Source organism: Ooceraea biroi, chromosome 1 (genome assembly GCF_003672135.1).
Source record: "Ooceraea biroi isolate clonal line C1 chromosome 1, Obir_v5.4, whole genome shotgun sequence".
NCBI classification, from domain to species: Eukaryota; Metazoa; Arthropoda; class Insecta; order Hymenoptera; family Formicidae; genus Ooceraea; species Ooceraea biroi.
In genome coordinates this window covers 17,617,192-17,635,556 of record NC_039506.1, presented here as the reverse complement: position 1 = coordinate 17,635,556, position 18,365 = coordinate 17,617,192, and the positions used below count along the sequence as shown (strand labels likewise).

General features: G+C 45.3%; 1 protein-coding gene across 2 annotated transcripts in view; it reads left to right on the top strand.

Annotated features, from left to right (window-relative positions):
* The window catches only part of LOC105274987 (transcription factor 12), a 91,209-nt gene that overhangs the window by 2,595 nt on the left and 70,249 nt on the right, over positions 1-18,365 (top strand). The window contains exons 2-6 of one of the 2 annotated variants that reach the window (XM_026970160.1): positions 9,042-9,091; positions 10,467-10,554; positions 10,660-10,821; positions 11,032-11,060; positions 11,408-11,452. In XM_026970160.1, coding sequence (XP_026825961.1) covers positions 9,042-9,091; positions 10,467-10,554; positions 10,660-10,821; positions 11,032-11,060; positions 11,408-11,452 — 374 coding nt within the window. Of the gene's footprint in view, positions 1-8,664; positions 9,092-10,466; positions 10,555-10,659; positions 10,822-11,031; positions 11,061-11,407; positions 11,453-18,365 lie in introns of those variants that run through there. The other variant, XM_026970154.1, reaches the window with a different exon arrangement.

Sequence of the window (18,365 nt, the reverse complement as noted above, 5' to 3'; positions counted from 1 at the left end):
GCGGCCGCCCTGAAAATGATTTTGGCGCTGCGCTGCATTTCGTCGTCACGGCAATCAGATGCATTCTAGAGAACCCATCGGCAAAGATAAGCATTCGCGCCGGCGTGAGAAAATAATCTGATTTGAAATTACGCGTAATGCGGCGAAAACACGGAGGTGAATCTAATGGATGATCGAGTCTAAAATTAACGGCGTGACTCACGAGTAAATCTACCTGGGTACGAGTTTGTTTCAGGAAGTAGCGAGCTCGATAAAATATAGTTTAATAAACACGTATGATTCACGTATAGCAAACGCACCGACCGATTGAACACTGCTCTCTATTCGTGCACTGTTTCGTGAGCATTTAGCTGCCTTGGTTACTCCAATGATTGTCAGTCTCTCACATCGTCAGATATATGCGATACTCTAAAATACTATTAAAAAAAGATCAGATTTTCAATATAACGTAAAATTGTCTTTCGCGAGCGCATTTTCGCAATTCTCCTTTTATCGCGAGATATCCCGTATCATCAAAAGTATCATTGCTCGGCCGGGCCCGAGTCCATCAAACTCCACGGTGGTGCCATTTTCGAAACTCTCCTTCCTTGGAGCGAGAGTTTAAGTGAACGACCATAAATGAGCTCCAGACACAACACTCGTGACTTAGGTCCCTCTCTCTCTCTCTCTCTTTCTTCCCCTCTTCCCCCTCACCTCTCTCTCTCTTTCTCTCTCTGCGAAGAATTATCGAGGGAGTGTCACCGTGATGCACCTGCCTCTCGCTTCATCTCTCTCTCTCTTTCTGCGTTTTTTCTCACTTCTGCTTACCACCGCCTCATTCTCGGCCTTTCTTTCTCCGTATGCACGCGCCTCGCGCCCGTCCTCCAACTTATAATGGCTCATGTCGAAAACCCACATACTTAAAATATGGAGGAGGGTACGTCATCTTCCGCCGATTTCGGAAAAATACAAACCATCGCAAAGCCCGACAATTTACAAGTTTCACGTTCGAAACCTGCAAAAGTTTTTTGTTTTGTGTGATTGTGTACAAACTTTGTTTAACTATATAGGAAAGCGTAAGAAATTGAAACCATAAAAGACGAGATTATCCGATTATCGACGACATCGAATCAGTTAATTCTTCCACGTGAATCCGCGCGATATTCCACAATCAGACGCAATTTCGTCAATTAATCGTTTCGTTTATTAATATCGAATGGCACAACTTTGTGCAGAACGCGTTTATGCGAGATGCAGGCAGATCTCACGAGGGAGATAGCAGTATCGCGATTATAAGTATATTTGGGCGAATTTTATCAGGCGCGGCTTCCTTGAATGCTTTTCAATCCTCTCCTTAGGAAAGGCCAAGTCCAGAGTGCGTTCACGTATGCACGCACACGAATTAAGGGCACGGGTATAATCTACATTTACAGCGGGGACTCGATGAGCATCTGCTTCTACCCCTCTCACCCTCGACCCTCTGTTCCCTCCTCGTCGCCCTAAACTCCAATCCCTTTCCCCGCCAACGAGCATCCTCTCTCAAACTGCGCATTCTCCCAATCAGAATCGTTTCCTCTTTGTCGGTTGCATCGAGCTTATTCTCTCGTCATCTCACTCATTCCTGCTCTTTTCCTTGCGTTTTCTTCTCGCTCTCTCGCCAGTGCAGTGGTGTCGATAGGTCACGCGAATCCCTGGTCGACCCAGCGCTTTTATCACGATATTATTAATGTCAAGTGACAAGTAAAAGCGAATCAAACCTTAAAACATATTTACAATAGATGCATGTATGAATAGGATTTTCGGAAGATTCATAAAGGATATCGCGTAAATAATTTAGTCATTGTTTGACGTTGTCCACGATATATCGATACGGATACGAAGTCGAAACGATTTCCTTTTCTCAATATCAGAGTATCGCCGCGAGGTTCTTGTACACCGCGTGTGCGCTCGATCTCATCGTCGTTACTTTAGGCGGCCAGGAACAACTGGCAGCGGAAAGTAAACGACGGAAAATGGAAGACATTTTAAGGCTTTTTGCGGAAAACACGGACGCGCGCCACTCGAGAATTCCTGACTAATGCAAGTCCCTCGTTACCGAACCGCGTATACGCTATTCGCCTCGCTCCTGTTATGGTCGATATGAATTTGCCACTGCGTGAAACTCTCGTTCCTGGTCCTCTCTCTCTCCCCCTCCCTTCCTCCTCCCCTCGCAGCTTTCTTGCTCTTGCTCTCGTTACTTTGCCCTCTGTCTCTCCGTTTCTGTACGTCCCTCTTTCTCTCGGTACCTTACTCTGTCCTCTCTTCAAAGTTTCTTTCTGTTCATCTCTCGGTACGTCCCGCTCTCCCATCACTCCCATTTCCTCTCCGCAAATTTGCGATGCTTCACCGAGAAGAGCAAAAGTCCATTAGCCGTCACGAGAACTGGGTTACAGAAACGAGCTTGGCGCGATAAAAAAGATGCCGGATGGTCCGCGTATCTCCATGTATCATACATCTTTTCCAATCGCGTAAACACCTTGCGATCGGGATTTGTTCAATGTTCAATGGACACCTCAAAGATTATCGCAAATATTTTTAATAATTATTCACGTGCAATTGGACAATTGTATTTTATCATCGATATTACATGTGTGAATCTAGGCTGAAAGGGACACGTATACTTACATTTTCAAGATTGTCGATAATGAAGAATACAGTTCATCGTCTTTAAAAATCTTTTCATCGAGACACGATCGAATGGCATCCTCCGCGAGGACAAATATCTATCGTTCTAGAGAGTCGTGTCTCTTACCAGCCTGACTGAAAGCACCACCCTACAAGGGGCACCATATCCTGGTATCCCCTTGCTTCATTGGCGTAGGCACGACGGTTCTCAACCGTTGTTCTGTCGTTACGTGTTACGTGTATGAGACATCGTAACGTGTTATATCGGAAGATTTCATTCTTTGAAATTCGTGCCTCCAATGTCGATCACTGTAACGTCAATTACGCGAATAGTTTAGCGAAGCCTGCTAATTGTACGGCTGATCAACTATTTTTTATCATGACATAAAAGTTGTAACACACTTTGTCTTTCTATCCGTATCTCCTCTTGCTTCTGTCGACTTATACATTAAAATCGGAATGAAACGGTGCAATGCCACCTGTAAGGCACCTATGGCACCGACGGGCACGTGCAATCCCATGGAGAGCGAATCTGGCCGGGTACCCCGTGTATCGGCACGCACGCACGCATGCACGCACGCACGTACGTACGTACGTACGAACGAACGAAGCGCATATGCTCTCGTGAACTTTCGGTGGTGCACAGCACCGACCTGCGCCACGTTCGAAATAGACATCTGGCCAGATTTCGTTAAGTCTGGCCCATATACAATCGCGCGTAGTACGCGTACGCGTAGTACATGTGTGCACGCAAGCAAGCACGCACGCACGCACGCACGCACGCACGCACTCGCGTTGTGTTGCGTGATACATGTATGCGTCCACGCGACCGGGGTTCGAACAACAAATGTGCACTCGGGGTTCTCTCGGCGCCGCCAGCTCCGAAAAAGGGGCTCCGATTTTTTGGCAGGTGCCACTGTCCTCGAGCGCGCGACGTCACCTTCTGACTGGATGGCTGACTCAATAACTCGCAGCAAACTCGAAAGGATGTCACTCATGTCGCGTGTATATAGCAAAATTCTTTTTTATTCAAACAAACGTAATAATTTTCTCACGTAATAATTTTCCGTAAAATAAGGATGATGTTTCCTCTTCGAGCTTGCTTGCTACGCTCATTGTAGTTTCGCAGTAGTAAAAATGGCGTCAGGAGTGCCGCGAGATCACCTGTTGAATGTATACCCGAAGGGCAACCACCAAGATTCGCACTCCTGCCTTCGAACCTTCGTTCTTCCGTTGTCCCGCGTCTCGTGCGTTCCTGCGTGAATGAACGCGCGTGTCAAGAACGTCGCGTAGAGACATCGTCGTGAATGCGAGCAAGATCAAGAGAAACCGGAACACGTGTGTGCCACGTGCCGATGGTGGCACGCGCGCGCACGCACTCTGACCACTTTGGATTCTCTCCATCTCTCTTCGTCTTTTTTTATACACGCAATTTGCACGCATACACACACGCCTTTCCCGTTTCCACCGATCGATGGTGTCGTACGCGCGACTCGGGCGTACTTTTACTTGCGAATCGCCATGAGCGGTCGATCTGATCTCTTCTCGTTTTCGGTCCAACGATTATATCCGACGATCGAGAATGTTAAGCAGCGTTTCGCGAATACGTGGTAAACGTCGCCGCGTGCAATGTTTTACCAACGAGCGTGATGCGACTCGGGTTTAACCCATATTCTCGAATACTTGAATTAAATGCAACCGTCCGACGCGTGAAATTGGATTGTACTGACGTTGCAATTACGTTTTACTGAAATTTATCTCTAACGTTAACACCGAGAGATCGACATCCTTTACAATAATGTTTCTAGTCCTCCTTCCACGTCTGTAAGCACGAATTTCTTCATTTCTGTTCTACTTCTCTCTGTGGATCTTCGCGTTTCGAGGATTAAAACGCGCGCGAACTACAGGTTGAGATGCACTGGGGCCCCCGTGGTCTCCGCCAATGTCCTCCAGTGGGCCCCTTCTAGGGTAACACGAAGGGGGGCACTGGCAGCGACAGCTGCTGCTGCTGTTGCTGCATTTTCCCCCCTTTGCTTCACCACCTTCCTTCTGCACCTCCTGTTTCCCTACGCGCAAACACACGCACACGTCCACCTTCTCCTCCCTCTTGACGCCCCATGGTCGTCTTGGTCCCGCGGGCCTCTTGGCACGCCGACATCCCCACTATGGGGCCCCATGGTCGCGTGGCAGGCAGCCTTCTCCTCCACAAAATACACCTTTGCCGTTCCGTTTACTCCCGAACGCAACGGACGATTCCCTCTTCTTTCGTTTTCTCTCTTTCTCCTCTGCAGCCTTTGCTGTACGTTTGTCGACTTTGTCACACTTACCACTTTCTTTCAGCTCTTTCGTTTGCCCGTTCGCGACAACGTGATGCTCATGCGAGTATCTGTGTGCATTCAAAGTTTCGGATATTTTAACTTTTACTCACATTTCTCTTTTAACATCCGTTCGAGTAAAGCCATGATGCGAGATAAAATCCTTTCTCCGTGAACCAATTGTCTTTTATATTTGCTTCCTTCTGCTTCCACGGGACACGGGCGGTTTTTGAAATCTGCGAAGGTCATCATCGTACGTAGGTATCAGTATAGGACCAACGGATATAATGTCTGAAAATGGAGCGTGCACGTTCTTCTTAATCTCGATTATCCTCTCTTCGATGATTCATTATACGCCTGCGATTTGGATCTTTCGGTTCGTAGGGTTATCGATTTAAGAGGTGCTGCATTTCCTGCAAACATAAAGCTATCATTTCTCACGTCTTTTAGTTTGAAACGTCGTATTTCTATCTATTTGTTGTAATAAAACTTGGTTATAGAGGCTTCGCGACTATGGTTTTGTCATTAATGTGGAATAAACTTCTTGTGATACTTGAGGAATGTAGATAGAAATGGAAGGAATCGCGCCCAAGCTCGGTTGAGCACCAATGGTTACCTGAGTCCTTTTCTATGTTTTTTTTTTCGTCTTTTTTACCTGGTTCTATTCTTTACTACCTTGGTAAAACTCTATATCCCGTCTCTTCTTAGGGTCGTAGGCCCCGAGGGTGGCGGGTCCGCCGCTACCGCCGATTCTCTGTACCTCAATGATCGTGGCTTCTTTTTTCGCTCACCCTGCTCTTATCTGTAGCAGCCTCGAACACCCTTTTGGGTCGCGTGGCACTAGGCGCATTGGCGTGATACACGCACGCACGAATTTCACCATAGGATTGAACTCACTGGTGGAACCTCAATCGCAAAAGATTACTGATTTAAAAAAGTGAGAGCATGAGTTCACATTTTTATTATTATGAAGTGTTAAATGAGAAACGATACTATTAGCGTGAACGCATCAAGTAATTATCATTCTTGATAATGAGAGATTTCATCGAGAGAGGTGGTAGAGTCGAGATTGTCACTGATAGAGTTCAGTCCGATTCCGACGTCTCGCTCGTGACTAAAAAGTTTGCTTACTCCATTGCGATTCTTTTACATTACATTGCACATTAAAGATACTTAGTGACTCTTAAAGTGATCGTACGCAAAGTAGCTAGAGAGCTGCGGCGCTGATCGTCGTACCCAGATTTACACCAAAGGTCCCTGCAAGAGCCATTTGTAAAATTTACATCGAGCGTACAAAGAAAGTGTCGGACATTTGTCGGGCGAGCTAATTGAATTAAGCCCGCCTCGGCGCGCAGGTGTTCAATTATTTCCTTTACCGCTTTACGAGCTCCGCCTTTGTCGTAATACACCCCGCGAGATTTTTCTTGGCGCTAAAGCCGCTGTGTAAAACCTGCGTACGAGACATTCTCGCTCCTCGTTCTCGGCAGGTGATCCGATGAGTACCGCGAGAAACGACGATAGAACGACGATTCGATCGACGTACGAGATAACCGACTGAATTATTTTTCGGCCAAACGTACCAACCGGCTGCTGCGATTCACCTGTACGCCGTTCTTCTTGTTCATATAGTAGCTTCCTCGACTTTCGTTACGTCGGTGGATTCGAGGTATGTCTGAAAACTGACAAGTTTTTCGAGGCCATCTCCGTGAGAGTGCCAGCTCGACGAATGGATTATTTTTCAATGCGAGAAAGATCCCTGGCCGAAAGCAAAGAGAGTTCGAGTCCAGACGGCGCGCGGTCATTTAATCCAGAATCGCGTTAAACATACTCGATCGAGCGTTCTTAATGCGATCCCGATTGTATCTTTTCGCGCGGATTCCTCGCAAGGATCGTTGTTCTCAAACTTTTGAAAACTCGCAGACGGTCAGCTTCATCCGCATCACTGACGTTTCCCGGCTGGTGACTGCTTCTTCCGTAATTAATCGTTAGGCCAAACGGTAAATCCCGACATGGTGAACCTCGTAATGTCAAAATTCTTCTTGACTCTAGTCGGCTATGCCATCGACGATGCACCACATCAAATCGCGAAATCCTCAGGGCCATATTTCTGCAGTCACGAAACGCAGATAACGCGAGGTACTTGGATGTCGCGGCCGCGCACGTTCATACTCACGTGTCTATTTGTCGCTCTTTCCCTTTCTCTCTGACATTCTCCACTGTTTTTACGCGTGCACTTTTGTTTCGGGACGTCGCGCACTCCACACGACCAAATGCCTCTCTTTTTTTTTTACGAGATCGTCAACGCTGAAAGTGTCCGGCAGTTTTAGCCTCAGCGTGCACATACGCACCCACGATACTCCACTTTTCACGTTCCACGTTTTATTCGATCGCGAACACCCGCGATGCGCTCTCGGTCATTAGAGGAGAGATGTTTTTGCTTGAAAATTAACAGCATCAGAACAAATGAATTCCGAGTCGAACTTAATTAAGGTTATTTGATTAGACGTCTGGTCATGATGACGGACGTGAAAGGATTCACCGTCGTTTACGTGTCGTGTCAAACCGTTGCTTCCGACCGTCTCATCGTTCGAATCTGGAGAATCAAGCGTGAAAAGATAGAAGAAATATCACTTCTCGCGAAAGTTTTTCACTCGATATCCTGTCATCGTCGACACATGGTGGCACGCAAATTGCGATCGTTTCTCAGCGTTTCTCGGCTAGTGGTTCGTACGTACGGTCCAGATCGAGGCAACACTCGCAACCAGCATTCCCGACTAATTCTTCATCGAACAATTACCGAACGGATGACGGCGGCAGAGGCAACGCGGAAGACGAACTAGTCGTGACATGGAGGCCCGGCGCCCAGCACTACGTCATAACGGTCGAGCGGGCTTGCACCGGCTCTGAGGATGACACGATGGACCATGGTTTAGCTTGTCCTTTGATGCATGATATTGCGGAGTCGGTGCCGCACGCTTCGGCAAACATGTCACGAGCAAGCCGAAACTGTTAGGATTCATAGTTATCTCCGGGCAATCGTGTGCCGTCCGAGGACACTCGCCCTATCGTCCACGCGCGACTATACTCTCCATAATGTAATACGTATATTTGCACGCGCGCGCGATATGCGTATATGCTGTCGCGCGTGTGTGTCCATACGTAAAACGTAAGTAGTCTTTTCCTACAAGATTTTGCATCGATTTGCACATTTCGCGTCCTTTAAAAGAATTGTCACAACCCGATGAAATGGAGTAGTCGATGGACGCAGTACCGCCGGTGCGTCGTATCTCGTCGAATTAATTTCGATGCGGTGCGTCGCCTTGCAATTCTTTCCGGGTGGTTTTCGAAACGTAAATCCAGCCGATCCTCATAAATTTTCCGCAAGAGACGGTGCGCCTCGCGCATAGGTTTGCGCTCTTATACGTGTGCGGGGGTGGGCATTAATAACGGATGAAGCCCCGGACTACGGCAACCTCGTAATGTTTATCTCGTTGTTTATTCCGCGTGCGTAGCAGCCGCAACGTAGAAAACGCGCGCGCATACATCCCCGTGTGCGGATTCTTAGCGCGATCACGGTTTTGATTTATAAAGACGCATCGCGAATTTATGCTCGGCATTAATTTTACATCGACTCCTTTCGAGAGAGGGGAACTTTCTTTTCGCTCCCCCCTTTCGCCCGGCGACTCACGCGCTAAGAATATTGCGGGTTGCGAAATATTCCTTTTTTATCCTCCACCCCATTGCGGATATTTTTTCAGATATGATGCTCTCTCTTTGTTTCTCTCTTTTAATATCGTGGAACGTCTGCGCTTTTATCGGTCGAAGGATTACGCGCGAGCAGAATGCAGGATGTTTAATTTATGTAACAAGTTCCGTATACGTGTAACGGGCGTATACGTGTCATCCGTTTTTATGATATTTCGTACGAGTATTTATTCGATTATTTAAACTTTGGGAGAGTTGTCTTTTATGCGATCAAATCGTGGATGAAAAAATGCCTTTATAAATCCATTCTTCTTTCTTGATGAAAAGCACATTGCTTAGCTGGAATTTGTTTTCAGGGACTTGTTTTATTTGTTTCAGAAAAGCCAGGCTATCAGACGCCGTATGGTTCCACGATAGACAACGGAATGGTGAGTAATCTCATTTGATATTGACTTTCACACCGACAATGCGATTCGCAGCGATTTCTTTGCTCGGCGTATCATCGCGCTTTGTTCCTCCCTTAGTTCCAGGCGAGATGCTGCGGGAGATAAGTTAGAATATCTCCACTCCGAGATCTCTTTGTCGTGCGGCCGACTTGAACCTCTAAACGAGGCGGGATTATTTAAGAAATAGGAGCATAATAATTATTCCAGTCGTAGAAGCAAATTTATTTGAGAAAAAGTTGCTCGCTCCACCCGACTCCACTCTCTCCCTCGGGTACATCTCCTCGACGTAATCCCAAAACTTTACCTCGCCTGATACTTTCGGGAAGCGGTTCTCATTTCTTCACGCGCATTGGAGAGATCTTTTTCTGGAAAATAAATTACTTGTTAAACATTTTTAAACATGATGCAATATACGAAAGGTAACAACGCGCGGTTAATTGGCTCGTTCACTGTAACTGTTTCGTATTTTAGCGACTTTTTCTCGTCGTCGAAATATTTCTTGGTTCCACGAGATTGAGCGCCCCCGCTCTCTACTTTAATATCACTTACGCGTTCTCTGTCTCTCATCCGTGGCGACATATCCGTGTATACGGTGTATCAAGAGATGCGAGTCTTCCTGTTTTCGTTTTTACAAAGAGTGCATCTATTTCAGCAAAAACATGCTACTTGACAATTTGGAAACACATTACTGCACATTAATGTAATATATTGTAGCGTTTGTTCTGTTTTTATGAAATATGCAAGACCTTGTACCTTATAGTACATCTATTGAACGTAGATTAAATATAGTTTGCAAACATGTAATCCACTCATTATTTTTTATAATTATTAATTTATGTGACGTTTTACACGTGAGACGCGTCATCAACCAAGCAAGAATATAAATACTACACTTTTGATTTTTTCAAAGCGTTAGAGAGAACACGATATCTAATCGGCAGTCATGTTAAAGCACAGCCGATAAGGAATATTGATTTCGATGGATGATTTATTGAAGCTGCCTCTGAGTTATCGCTGTCGCATTTCCTCTGTTTCGCGTATACTCCTTTCGCGCATCATCCTTTCCTCTCTTCTTGCACAACTAGCGGATACTTTCATAAAAAATAATAAAAACTTACAGTAATTTTCTCTCAAGTTAAAGGTAATTGAAGAAAAATCTAAACATTACGGGATGTTCTGCAATATAACCTTTATTAAAATAAAGCAACAATTTCTGTAACTTGGATATTCGCAAATATTTTCGTGGTCTCATTATCAATGATTCGTTGCTACGATTATTGCGATTATAATTGTCGCTAGCAGAGACAAAAATGGAAAATCGAGAAAAAAAGAACATTTCTGTTTCGTTCTGTTTCAGGCATACAGCGGTGGTGCATTCGGTCCTACGGCGGATGGACCGGGCGGGGGGCCGGGTGGTGGCGGCGGCGGTGGTGGTGGTGGTGGTGGTGGCGGCGGTGGCGGCGGCAGCGGCGGCGGCGGCGGCGGTGGTGGTGGTGGTGGTGGTGGTGGTGGTGGTGGTGGTGGTGGTAGTGGCAGTGGCGGCGGTGGAGGTACTGGCGGTGGCGTTGAGGCCGCTACTTATCCCCCTGACTCGCCATATTTTCCATTCGGGACCAGGGGTGTACCCGTCACCGTAGGTACTCCTACCCCCGTCGTGAATCCGGCAACCCCCGCTGGTACCAACGGCGCACGGTTACCTAATCCCACTGGCGGTGAGTCCTTCGTGTGTTATCGCATTATCTTTAGAATTGAAGATCGAGATAATGAAATAATCAAAGTAACAACGGACACGAAAAATAAGAAATAAATTACGCAGAAAGTAATTAAAAAATTGGATTTTTCGAAAGATTGTACATTTTTATCTTTATTATTAGCCGGGATTTTCTCATCTTTTCAAAATAGGCTTTGTATTTTGATTTCAGGTGCTGCAACTGTGAAAAGAAAGAAGGATGTAAGTATTCGATGTTGCACTTGTTTGATCCGTGATGATTACTGAAAATTAGCAGATGATGTAATTACATTAATTTCGTTGCACGCGAGATTAGACTTGTCGCGCGATCAATTCCGCTTTTTTTGCGATATCATGTACACGGGAGCGACGTACGCGTCGAAAACAAGCCGCGTGTGACTCACTCGATCAATGATTAGGCACCTCTTGAATCTCACGATCGATAGTGGTCGCGTTTAGAGATTGCATTCAAACACCAACGCGCCATATGACGATCACGTGGAACATATTTTCGTATATTCAATCTGTGTAATTTTTTTAGTAATATCTCCAATTTTTGTTCTCCACAGAACCTCGAGGGAACAGAAGGAGAAGTGGTAGCGACGCAGCATTGGGTGAGTGTCTTTTACGAAGAAATACTTTACATCACGAATATTATACACGAAATTAGATTAGCTCGTAAATTTCGTTTTTGCTTGCGTCTCTTCAATGTTCAGCGCCAGCGAGAAATGCTCGGATGAGAGCTCGGACGGTACTCACGATCGTAATCTTTACGAGAGACGTTATTCAGGATGATGATTTTACCATCCCAAGGCGGTCGCTACGAAACGCCAACGTTTCATCATATTTTCCCAAAGTCTGCTCTGAAATGCTCTATCCTTGTGTAAAGCAGATGGTAATCTCAATAATGTATGACAAATTTCTTATTGCTAATGCCAAATATTGTACTTTAGATTAATTTAAGAATTTTTATTTCTATTTGGAAGAATAACTTATTTTGTGAGACTTTGTGTACAAAGAGATCACATACGCATAGAAAATTTGAAACGATCGCACGGATATATGATTACAGTTTGTAATTTTACGTATCACATCACGCAAACAAGAATCCACGAAATTAAACAACAATCGAGTTGCACTGGCGTGTCAGATTTGTTGTTTAGAGTCTCGTGTTAACCAGCGAGAACCGCAACAGCTCGTAAATGACGTGTGTAAGAGAAAAATGTAGCAGAGAGAGAGAGAGAGAGAGAAAAGTCTTTTGCAAATACATGTAATATCGATCGATTGTAAGAAATTATCTATACATGTTACTTGGCTTGCGTTTTTGCTTGGATTTGTGATTAAAAAAAAGCAAAGGAGATATTTATTTAACTGAATTGTAATGTTAACAGATAAATCACCAAAGCTCTCTTCTTTTCTTTGACGTATCGCAACAAAATTCGGATATGTCGTTATATCGAAACCAGTGTAATATACGACTCTTTCGCTTGGAATAAGTAGTTAGACGGGAAAGAGAAATTGTAATAAATAAGATGACTGTGGTGGGTAGGATAAATCCACGAATATTCCAAGGACGAAGATCGTCGCTAATTCACGGGATATGGCGACCCTACGTTCGTACAAGCCCCGCGATAATTTATTCAACGGGCAAAACTACGCGATTACGTTTCTATTAGGATATAGGCACCGATGGCGTCCTCGAGGGTGCTGTAACCGTCGTCCCGAGTGGTTCCTACGGGAGTTTCACTTATAGTTAGCACCATTGATGCTCCCGCGTATCCCTCTTTTCCGAACCCTCGTGGCGGCAGCCATCGCCAGTGGTAGTGTTAAAAAAACATTTCGCACCATTTCCAAAGAGAATAAATAACATACGTGCCGTCGCGAAATACTATCCCCGTAGTCCGTCCCGTAATTTTCGGACCGACAACGGGTCATTGACTCGCATAATCAACGCGTCCACTGCATTTGATGCTCGTGTGTGTATCGCAATAAATACGCGTTCTCCTTGAATCACACAATAAACTCTATCATAAAATCATAAATTTATTTGATTGACTTTTCTCATAGCAAAATCTTCGATCGTCAAATGAAAATAAAAGTGCAAATTAATTGCGTAAAGACGGTATTTTATTAATAACGGAAAACTCGAGTCGCGTAATTTGCGGTTTGAAATCCTGAATTTGATCAACTCCCGGTGTCTCGACGTTGAAAGAACTGATCTCAATCCGGGCTTCAGTATTTCCGACTGAAGAGACATCCGGTGGTTCCACGATGCCTCTTGTACATTCGCGCGTACATCATCCTGAATTCTTCGCGGGAAGAGTGTGCCGCGTTACAAATTTCCGGCTCTTATACCTGAGGGGCAATCTTTGGGGCGTGCGTGGAGGATCGGTGCATCGGTCGATTCAATTGGGATCCCGCAATTCCGTGAGTCTTTCTCGAAAGCTTCGTGAAGAAAACCACCGTATTTGTGTGCACGGAGGTCACAGCAGACCATATGGTGTCGCGTGCTGCGGTCGCCAGACCATGCAGCAGCAGCAACAGCGGCGACCGACCCCATCCATGGTCCCTATCCGTAACCGTGCGTTGGCGCTCAGGCCCCATCTCTCCCCCTGACTGTTTCACACTAATTCGTGGCTTCATGGAATTTCCTGGGAGCCTTTTAGCCCTTGATCCGATTCGATAGCGAGACGATGGCCGCGCAAGTGGCACGAATTTTGCACGCGTCGTCGCTCGAACATTGCCCGTTTCCCTGGTCGGCGCGATGGACTGTTTTTTTTTTTTTGCACACAGTATAACGCGTTCGTATATTCAATACGGTGTGTCGTATGGGGTCACGCATATTTTACGGCATAGTTGTGCATTGCCGCGGCCGTGTACGATCGTCTTTCCTTGATACGACACACACGTATGCACTGCTATCGCGGCGCTGCTGTGAGAGGTGCGACGAGTTAACTTTGTAGCGTAACGAGCAATACTGGTTTTACCTGAGGACAGGTGTTTGTTTCGGGTAGTCATAATTAGTGATATTTTAAAATTTTTATATACGTGCCTCGCATATTTTATTAAAGCGAGGATCATTTATTTATGTGATACGCGTTTCGAGGCTCGTTTTGCATCGCTCGAGGCTGATAAAATTCGCGTTTAATTTCTTAATCGGTGGCAACCGCTCGAGGCGAAATTTTATTTCGGTTTTTACTATTTTTGCCGCGTTATCTATACCTATTAGAGCTTGTCGTTTCGCAGCAGTGATCTCGGCCGATGCATCTTGGTATCTCGTTCAGTGTCCGGTTAATTGCACCCCTTGCGCGAACATACGGGGTTAATGAAGTAATGAAAGAGTTTTTAAATGCCCTTTCAAAGTCAAATTGCAGGCTTTACGTTTAATTGCCTCGTAAGATTCGCGATCGGGTTTACCATCGTTCTCTCGGTCGGCATACGAAACGAAAATATCTTACATGAAAACCGAAGGGAAACGCACGCGCGGTTCACTTATTAATTAATGGATAATCTTCTTAACGGCCTTTAACTCTTTTCCCCTCTTGTCGCGTTCACCAAGCGTTTCGTGCGTTTAATTGCGCGGTGAGTTTCGATCGCATTTTATTACCTGCGCGTTCCACGAGATTCTCGACGAAAAGATACGCTTTTACGTCGACTTCTCCTCCTCCTCCACATAAATCGACGTTAATTCGGCAAGAGAATTCCACGAGAATTGTTCACCAATTAAGCAAGGATTCTCAGATTCCTAACGTTCAAATTTCTCGTAACATTTAGCTGAGTGGTGTCGTGTCATTCGAGCAACACAGTTCTATAATGGTTGACGAGAATCACTCAGCATTTACCAACTATACCTAGTTTTGAGGATTTTTTTCCATGAATTCCGTAGATATCGGCATTTTTGCGCTAACATTGCGAACGACGAAAGAATGCTATATCATTTATTTAATCGCGCACCTTCTCGCTTCGTAATAATCGGTTGCGCCCGTGGGATCACTTTGAAAACGAAGCTGAACTCCGTTTAAGAGGCGCCGTAAAGTCCGACGTAAGTTCCAACGTTCCCGCCCTTTGTGAGATTACGAGACCGATTCCTCCAACGTTTCACGCGTTCTCAGGATTTTAAATTATCGGTTCTAATACCCCGAAGATCGCTGATACACATGCCCATGAAGACTGGAAAATGGCTCCTTGTTTTACGTATTAATGTTTCATGATGAAAGCAATGTCCTTAAGGATATTTTAGTTAATTCGCAAAATGTGTAGTATCGTGCAAGAAATCATTTTAAAAGGAAAAAATCAGGAAACATATTGACTTTACTTCGTTTAAGTTGTTCCGCCGCAGAAAGACAGGGCAAGAGGTCCTTTGAGGAATCGTGATAAATTCACGTTGAAGATTTTGTGAAACAAATGAGAGAGAGAGAGAGAGAGATCGCGCGCGCGCGCGCTATTTTATTCTCAGCGAGTTCGTAATTCGCGTAGCGGAAAGAGATAATCTCGATGATTGCGTAATATGAAGCCGCGCGTGTTGCGCGAGGAATTATTTATCAGTGGCCGAGAACGAGATTTATCGAGCGTGAAACACGATGTCGATGAATAGCACACCCTGGGATCTCTCTTTCTCTGTGCGGCGTGTATCGCGCGCGCGGATCTGACAGGAGTATGTCCTGTCTCGTCAGCGAATCAATTATCGAGAATCGCGTGCGAGGCGAGCACAGCGAACAGCGGAAGAAAGAGAAAGAAGAGGAAGGGACGAAAAGAGGGACGGCTCTCACTGCTAGAGACGTTCGTTGAACGTTGTTTGACGGGCACCTGTTGCTGGTAGCACACCAACGAATACCTACCTCTCTTCGCAGTATGCACTCTCGTCCAACCGCGTCGTTCCTCTCACCCTCCATCTCCTTCTCTTGCTTTGCCCCGGTCCTTTCGTGGCACACGCTACTTTATCCCCTCGTGTGCCTTTGCGCTCGCGTTTACTCAGTTACCTCGTGTTACCTCGTGTTTCTTCCGGAAGCGAGCACGTGATGGGAAGGAGAAACGATCCTACACGGAGTAGGAAACGAGCAGAACGAGGACAACCGATAGAATCACATTGGCGTTGTCTGCAAAGTATTTTAGTATGATTTTCAGGCCGTCACCGTCTTTATACGCTATTATTGGAAATAGCGGGTGACGTAACGCGAGTAGCGCGCGCGCGCTGGGAGAAATCTGGCCTTTTTTTTATTTCCGTGGCGCGAGTTTCGTCATGGTAATAGTCATGCAAAGGTCGTAATTTCACGTATTGAAATCGCGCGGGATGCATGCGAGTGCATTTCGCGATCAATCGACCGGTCCGTTATCGGAATCGGTAAGTGGTTTGTAGCGCAGTATTGTCTGAATCCTTTTATGCTCCGATCTCATCCTTCTTCCAGTTCTTTTACTAACTCTCGTGGCGACACGCTCTCTCTCTCTTAGATAGGCTGACAATTTTATTACTAATCGAGCTATATGTATCTAGTTTGAGACACCAAGAAACTTGCCTCGTAAGAGGTGGAAGTGAACAAACGATGCACAAAGGCACGTATGCGAGTAACCGTATCGCACAAAGACGTGTAATTGGATTGTGTTAGAGTGTGTGGCGAACGCAGATCGATACTTTTTTTCGCAAGTACCGTTACTTTTAAGGAAATTATAGCTTTCCGTCGACGTGCCTGTCTACCTATATTCTCGCCGTCGATATTCTCGCAGCGGTGTAACGTGATGATTCGACATCAGTTTATTTGTAGCTTCGATTATTTTCACCACTTCTCCGTTGCTCGTCTTGTCTTTCTCGGTCGCGCGCGTCTCGTGCAAACTCGCCACAGTGTACAGAGTACACACAGCGCCTCGGGTTTATGGAGTGAGCCGTCGACTTACACCGGGTAAACCACCCGACCGACGAACTGACGGTAGCCGTTGGGGCGGTAGAATCGGCCTGGATGAAGAGCCAGAGAGAGAGAGGAGAAGAAGATCGCGGATACGATCTATACATACATTTTCTGCCTTGAAGGCACAACGGTATCATATACGCTTGCTATTGTTTGTCCGCGCGAATTAATTCGTCGGCATCGTAGCAGTGCATCGTGAGAAAACATGATTAATCACTGGTAACTCGACAGAAGAAATGATTAAAAGCATTTAGTAGAAAAGTGTAATTACAGGTAATTTGTCTAGCGCATCGTTTGTCAAAGCTTCGTTACACACCAAAGTGAATTTTAATTTCTAATACGGAAGAATGGGCTATTGTAGCATTACAGATTACAGCGATGTACCATACATAGAGTACACGAAATACCGCACAAGCCGACCAAAATGCACGCGTGAGCGATAGTTTACGGTCATTGTGGGATTATCGCGATAAATTATTGCGTGTATCGCAACTGCGCTTATCGGTATGCCGATAGTATTAATTGGGTCGTCGAGATTATTACCGGGAATGTATCAATAATAATTACCAACGCGCCAGGGTGGCAAATTTCCCTCGGAATCGTAATCGACCATCTTTGCAATGGAGGAAGAGGAGGATATTCATAACAAATTGCAAGATTATGGTTTTGAATTTGAATAATCTTTATTCGTTTAATGAATTATGTACAACACACTAGAGAGAAAGCTTTTTTTACGACGTTGCGCAAAGGGAGACGTCAGGAGATATCATCGCGCCAACGAAACGTTTCACTCTCTGCGAAGGGTTGGAGAAAGAGAGAAAGAGTGACCCACATACGGCCAGTCGTATGGCTAGGTTTTTCATGGTGCGTACACGACATTTAACGATCCCATCCACTTCTGCTGCCCTTTCATCGATCACCGACGCGTACGATTAATCTATTACCTTAGACTAGCACGAAATTTCGAGTGGCCGCTATCTATCGTTGCCCTTCCAAGGGTCACGTGACTTGTACGCGGGGGTTTTCTACTCTAGTAGGTACTCGTCGTGTACCCCACGATCGTTTTCATGGGGGATTAACGACCGCAGTGAGAACTTGGAGCCAATTAACATATCAATGACGTTAAACGGATTCTCTCATACCAATCTTTTACCAGCTTCGTATATTACGTGAATATATATATATATTATAAATATATATATTTTATATATATATAAAATAACGAATTACATTAAGATTCTTTGCGAAAGAATCTTAATGTAATTCGTTATTTTCTTTACCAACATTTTTTGAATGTGCGATTGTGCATGTACATGATTGTGATAATTTCGGATGCTGCAACTCGAATACCAGATTCAATATATCTGATGGTAATATTTTACGACTACTTTGTAACTTAAGATACGTAACGCGTTATATTTAAAATTTTCAACGCTAAACCAAGGCATATACGGCGAAAATAATTTTTCCCAGGGGATGAGCTCGCTCTTTTTCGCGAGCAATCGAAGCGTGCGAAGATTTCGAGCCGCCTCTCGTACGCAGCCATATATCTTTTCATTGACCGTGTACACAGAGTCGCGTGTGTGTGTTTGTTCTACATACGTGGCAGTGTTTGTTCGATGCGTAG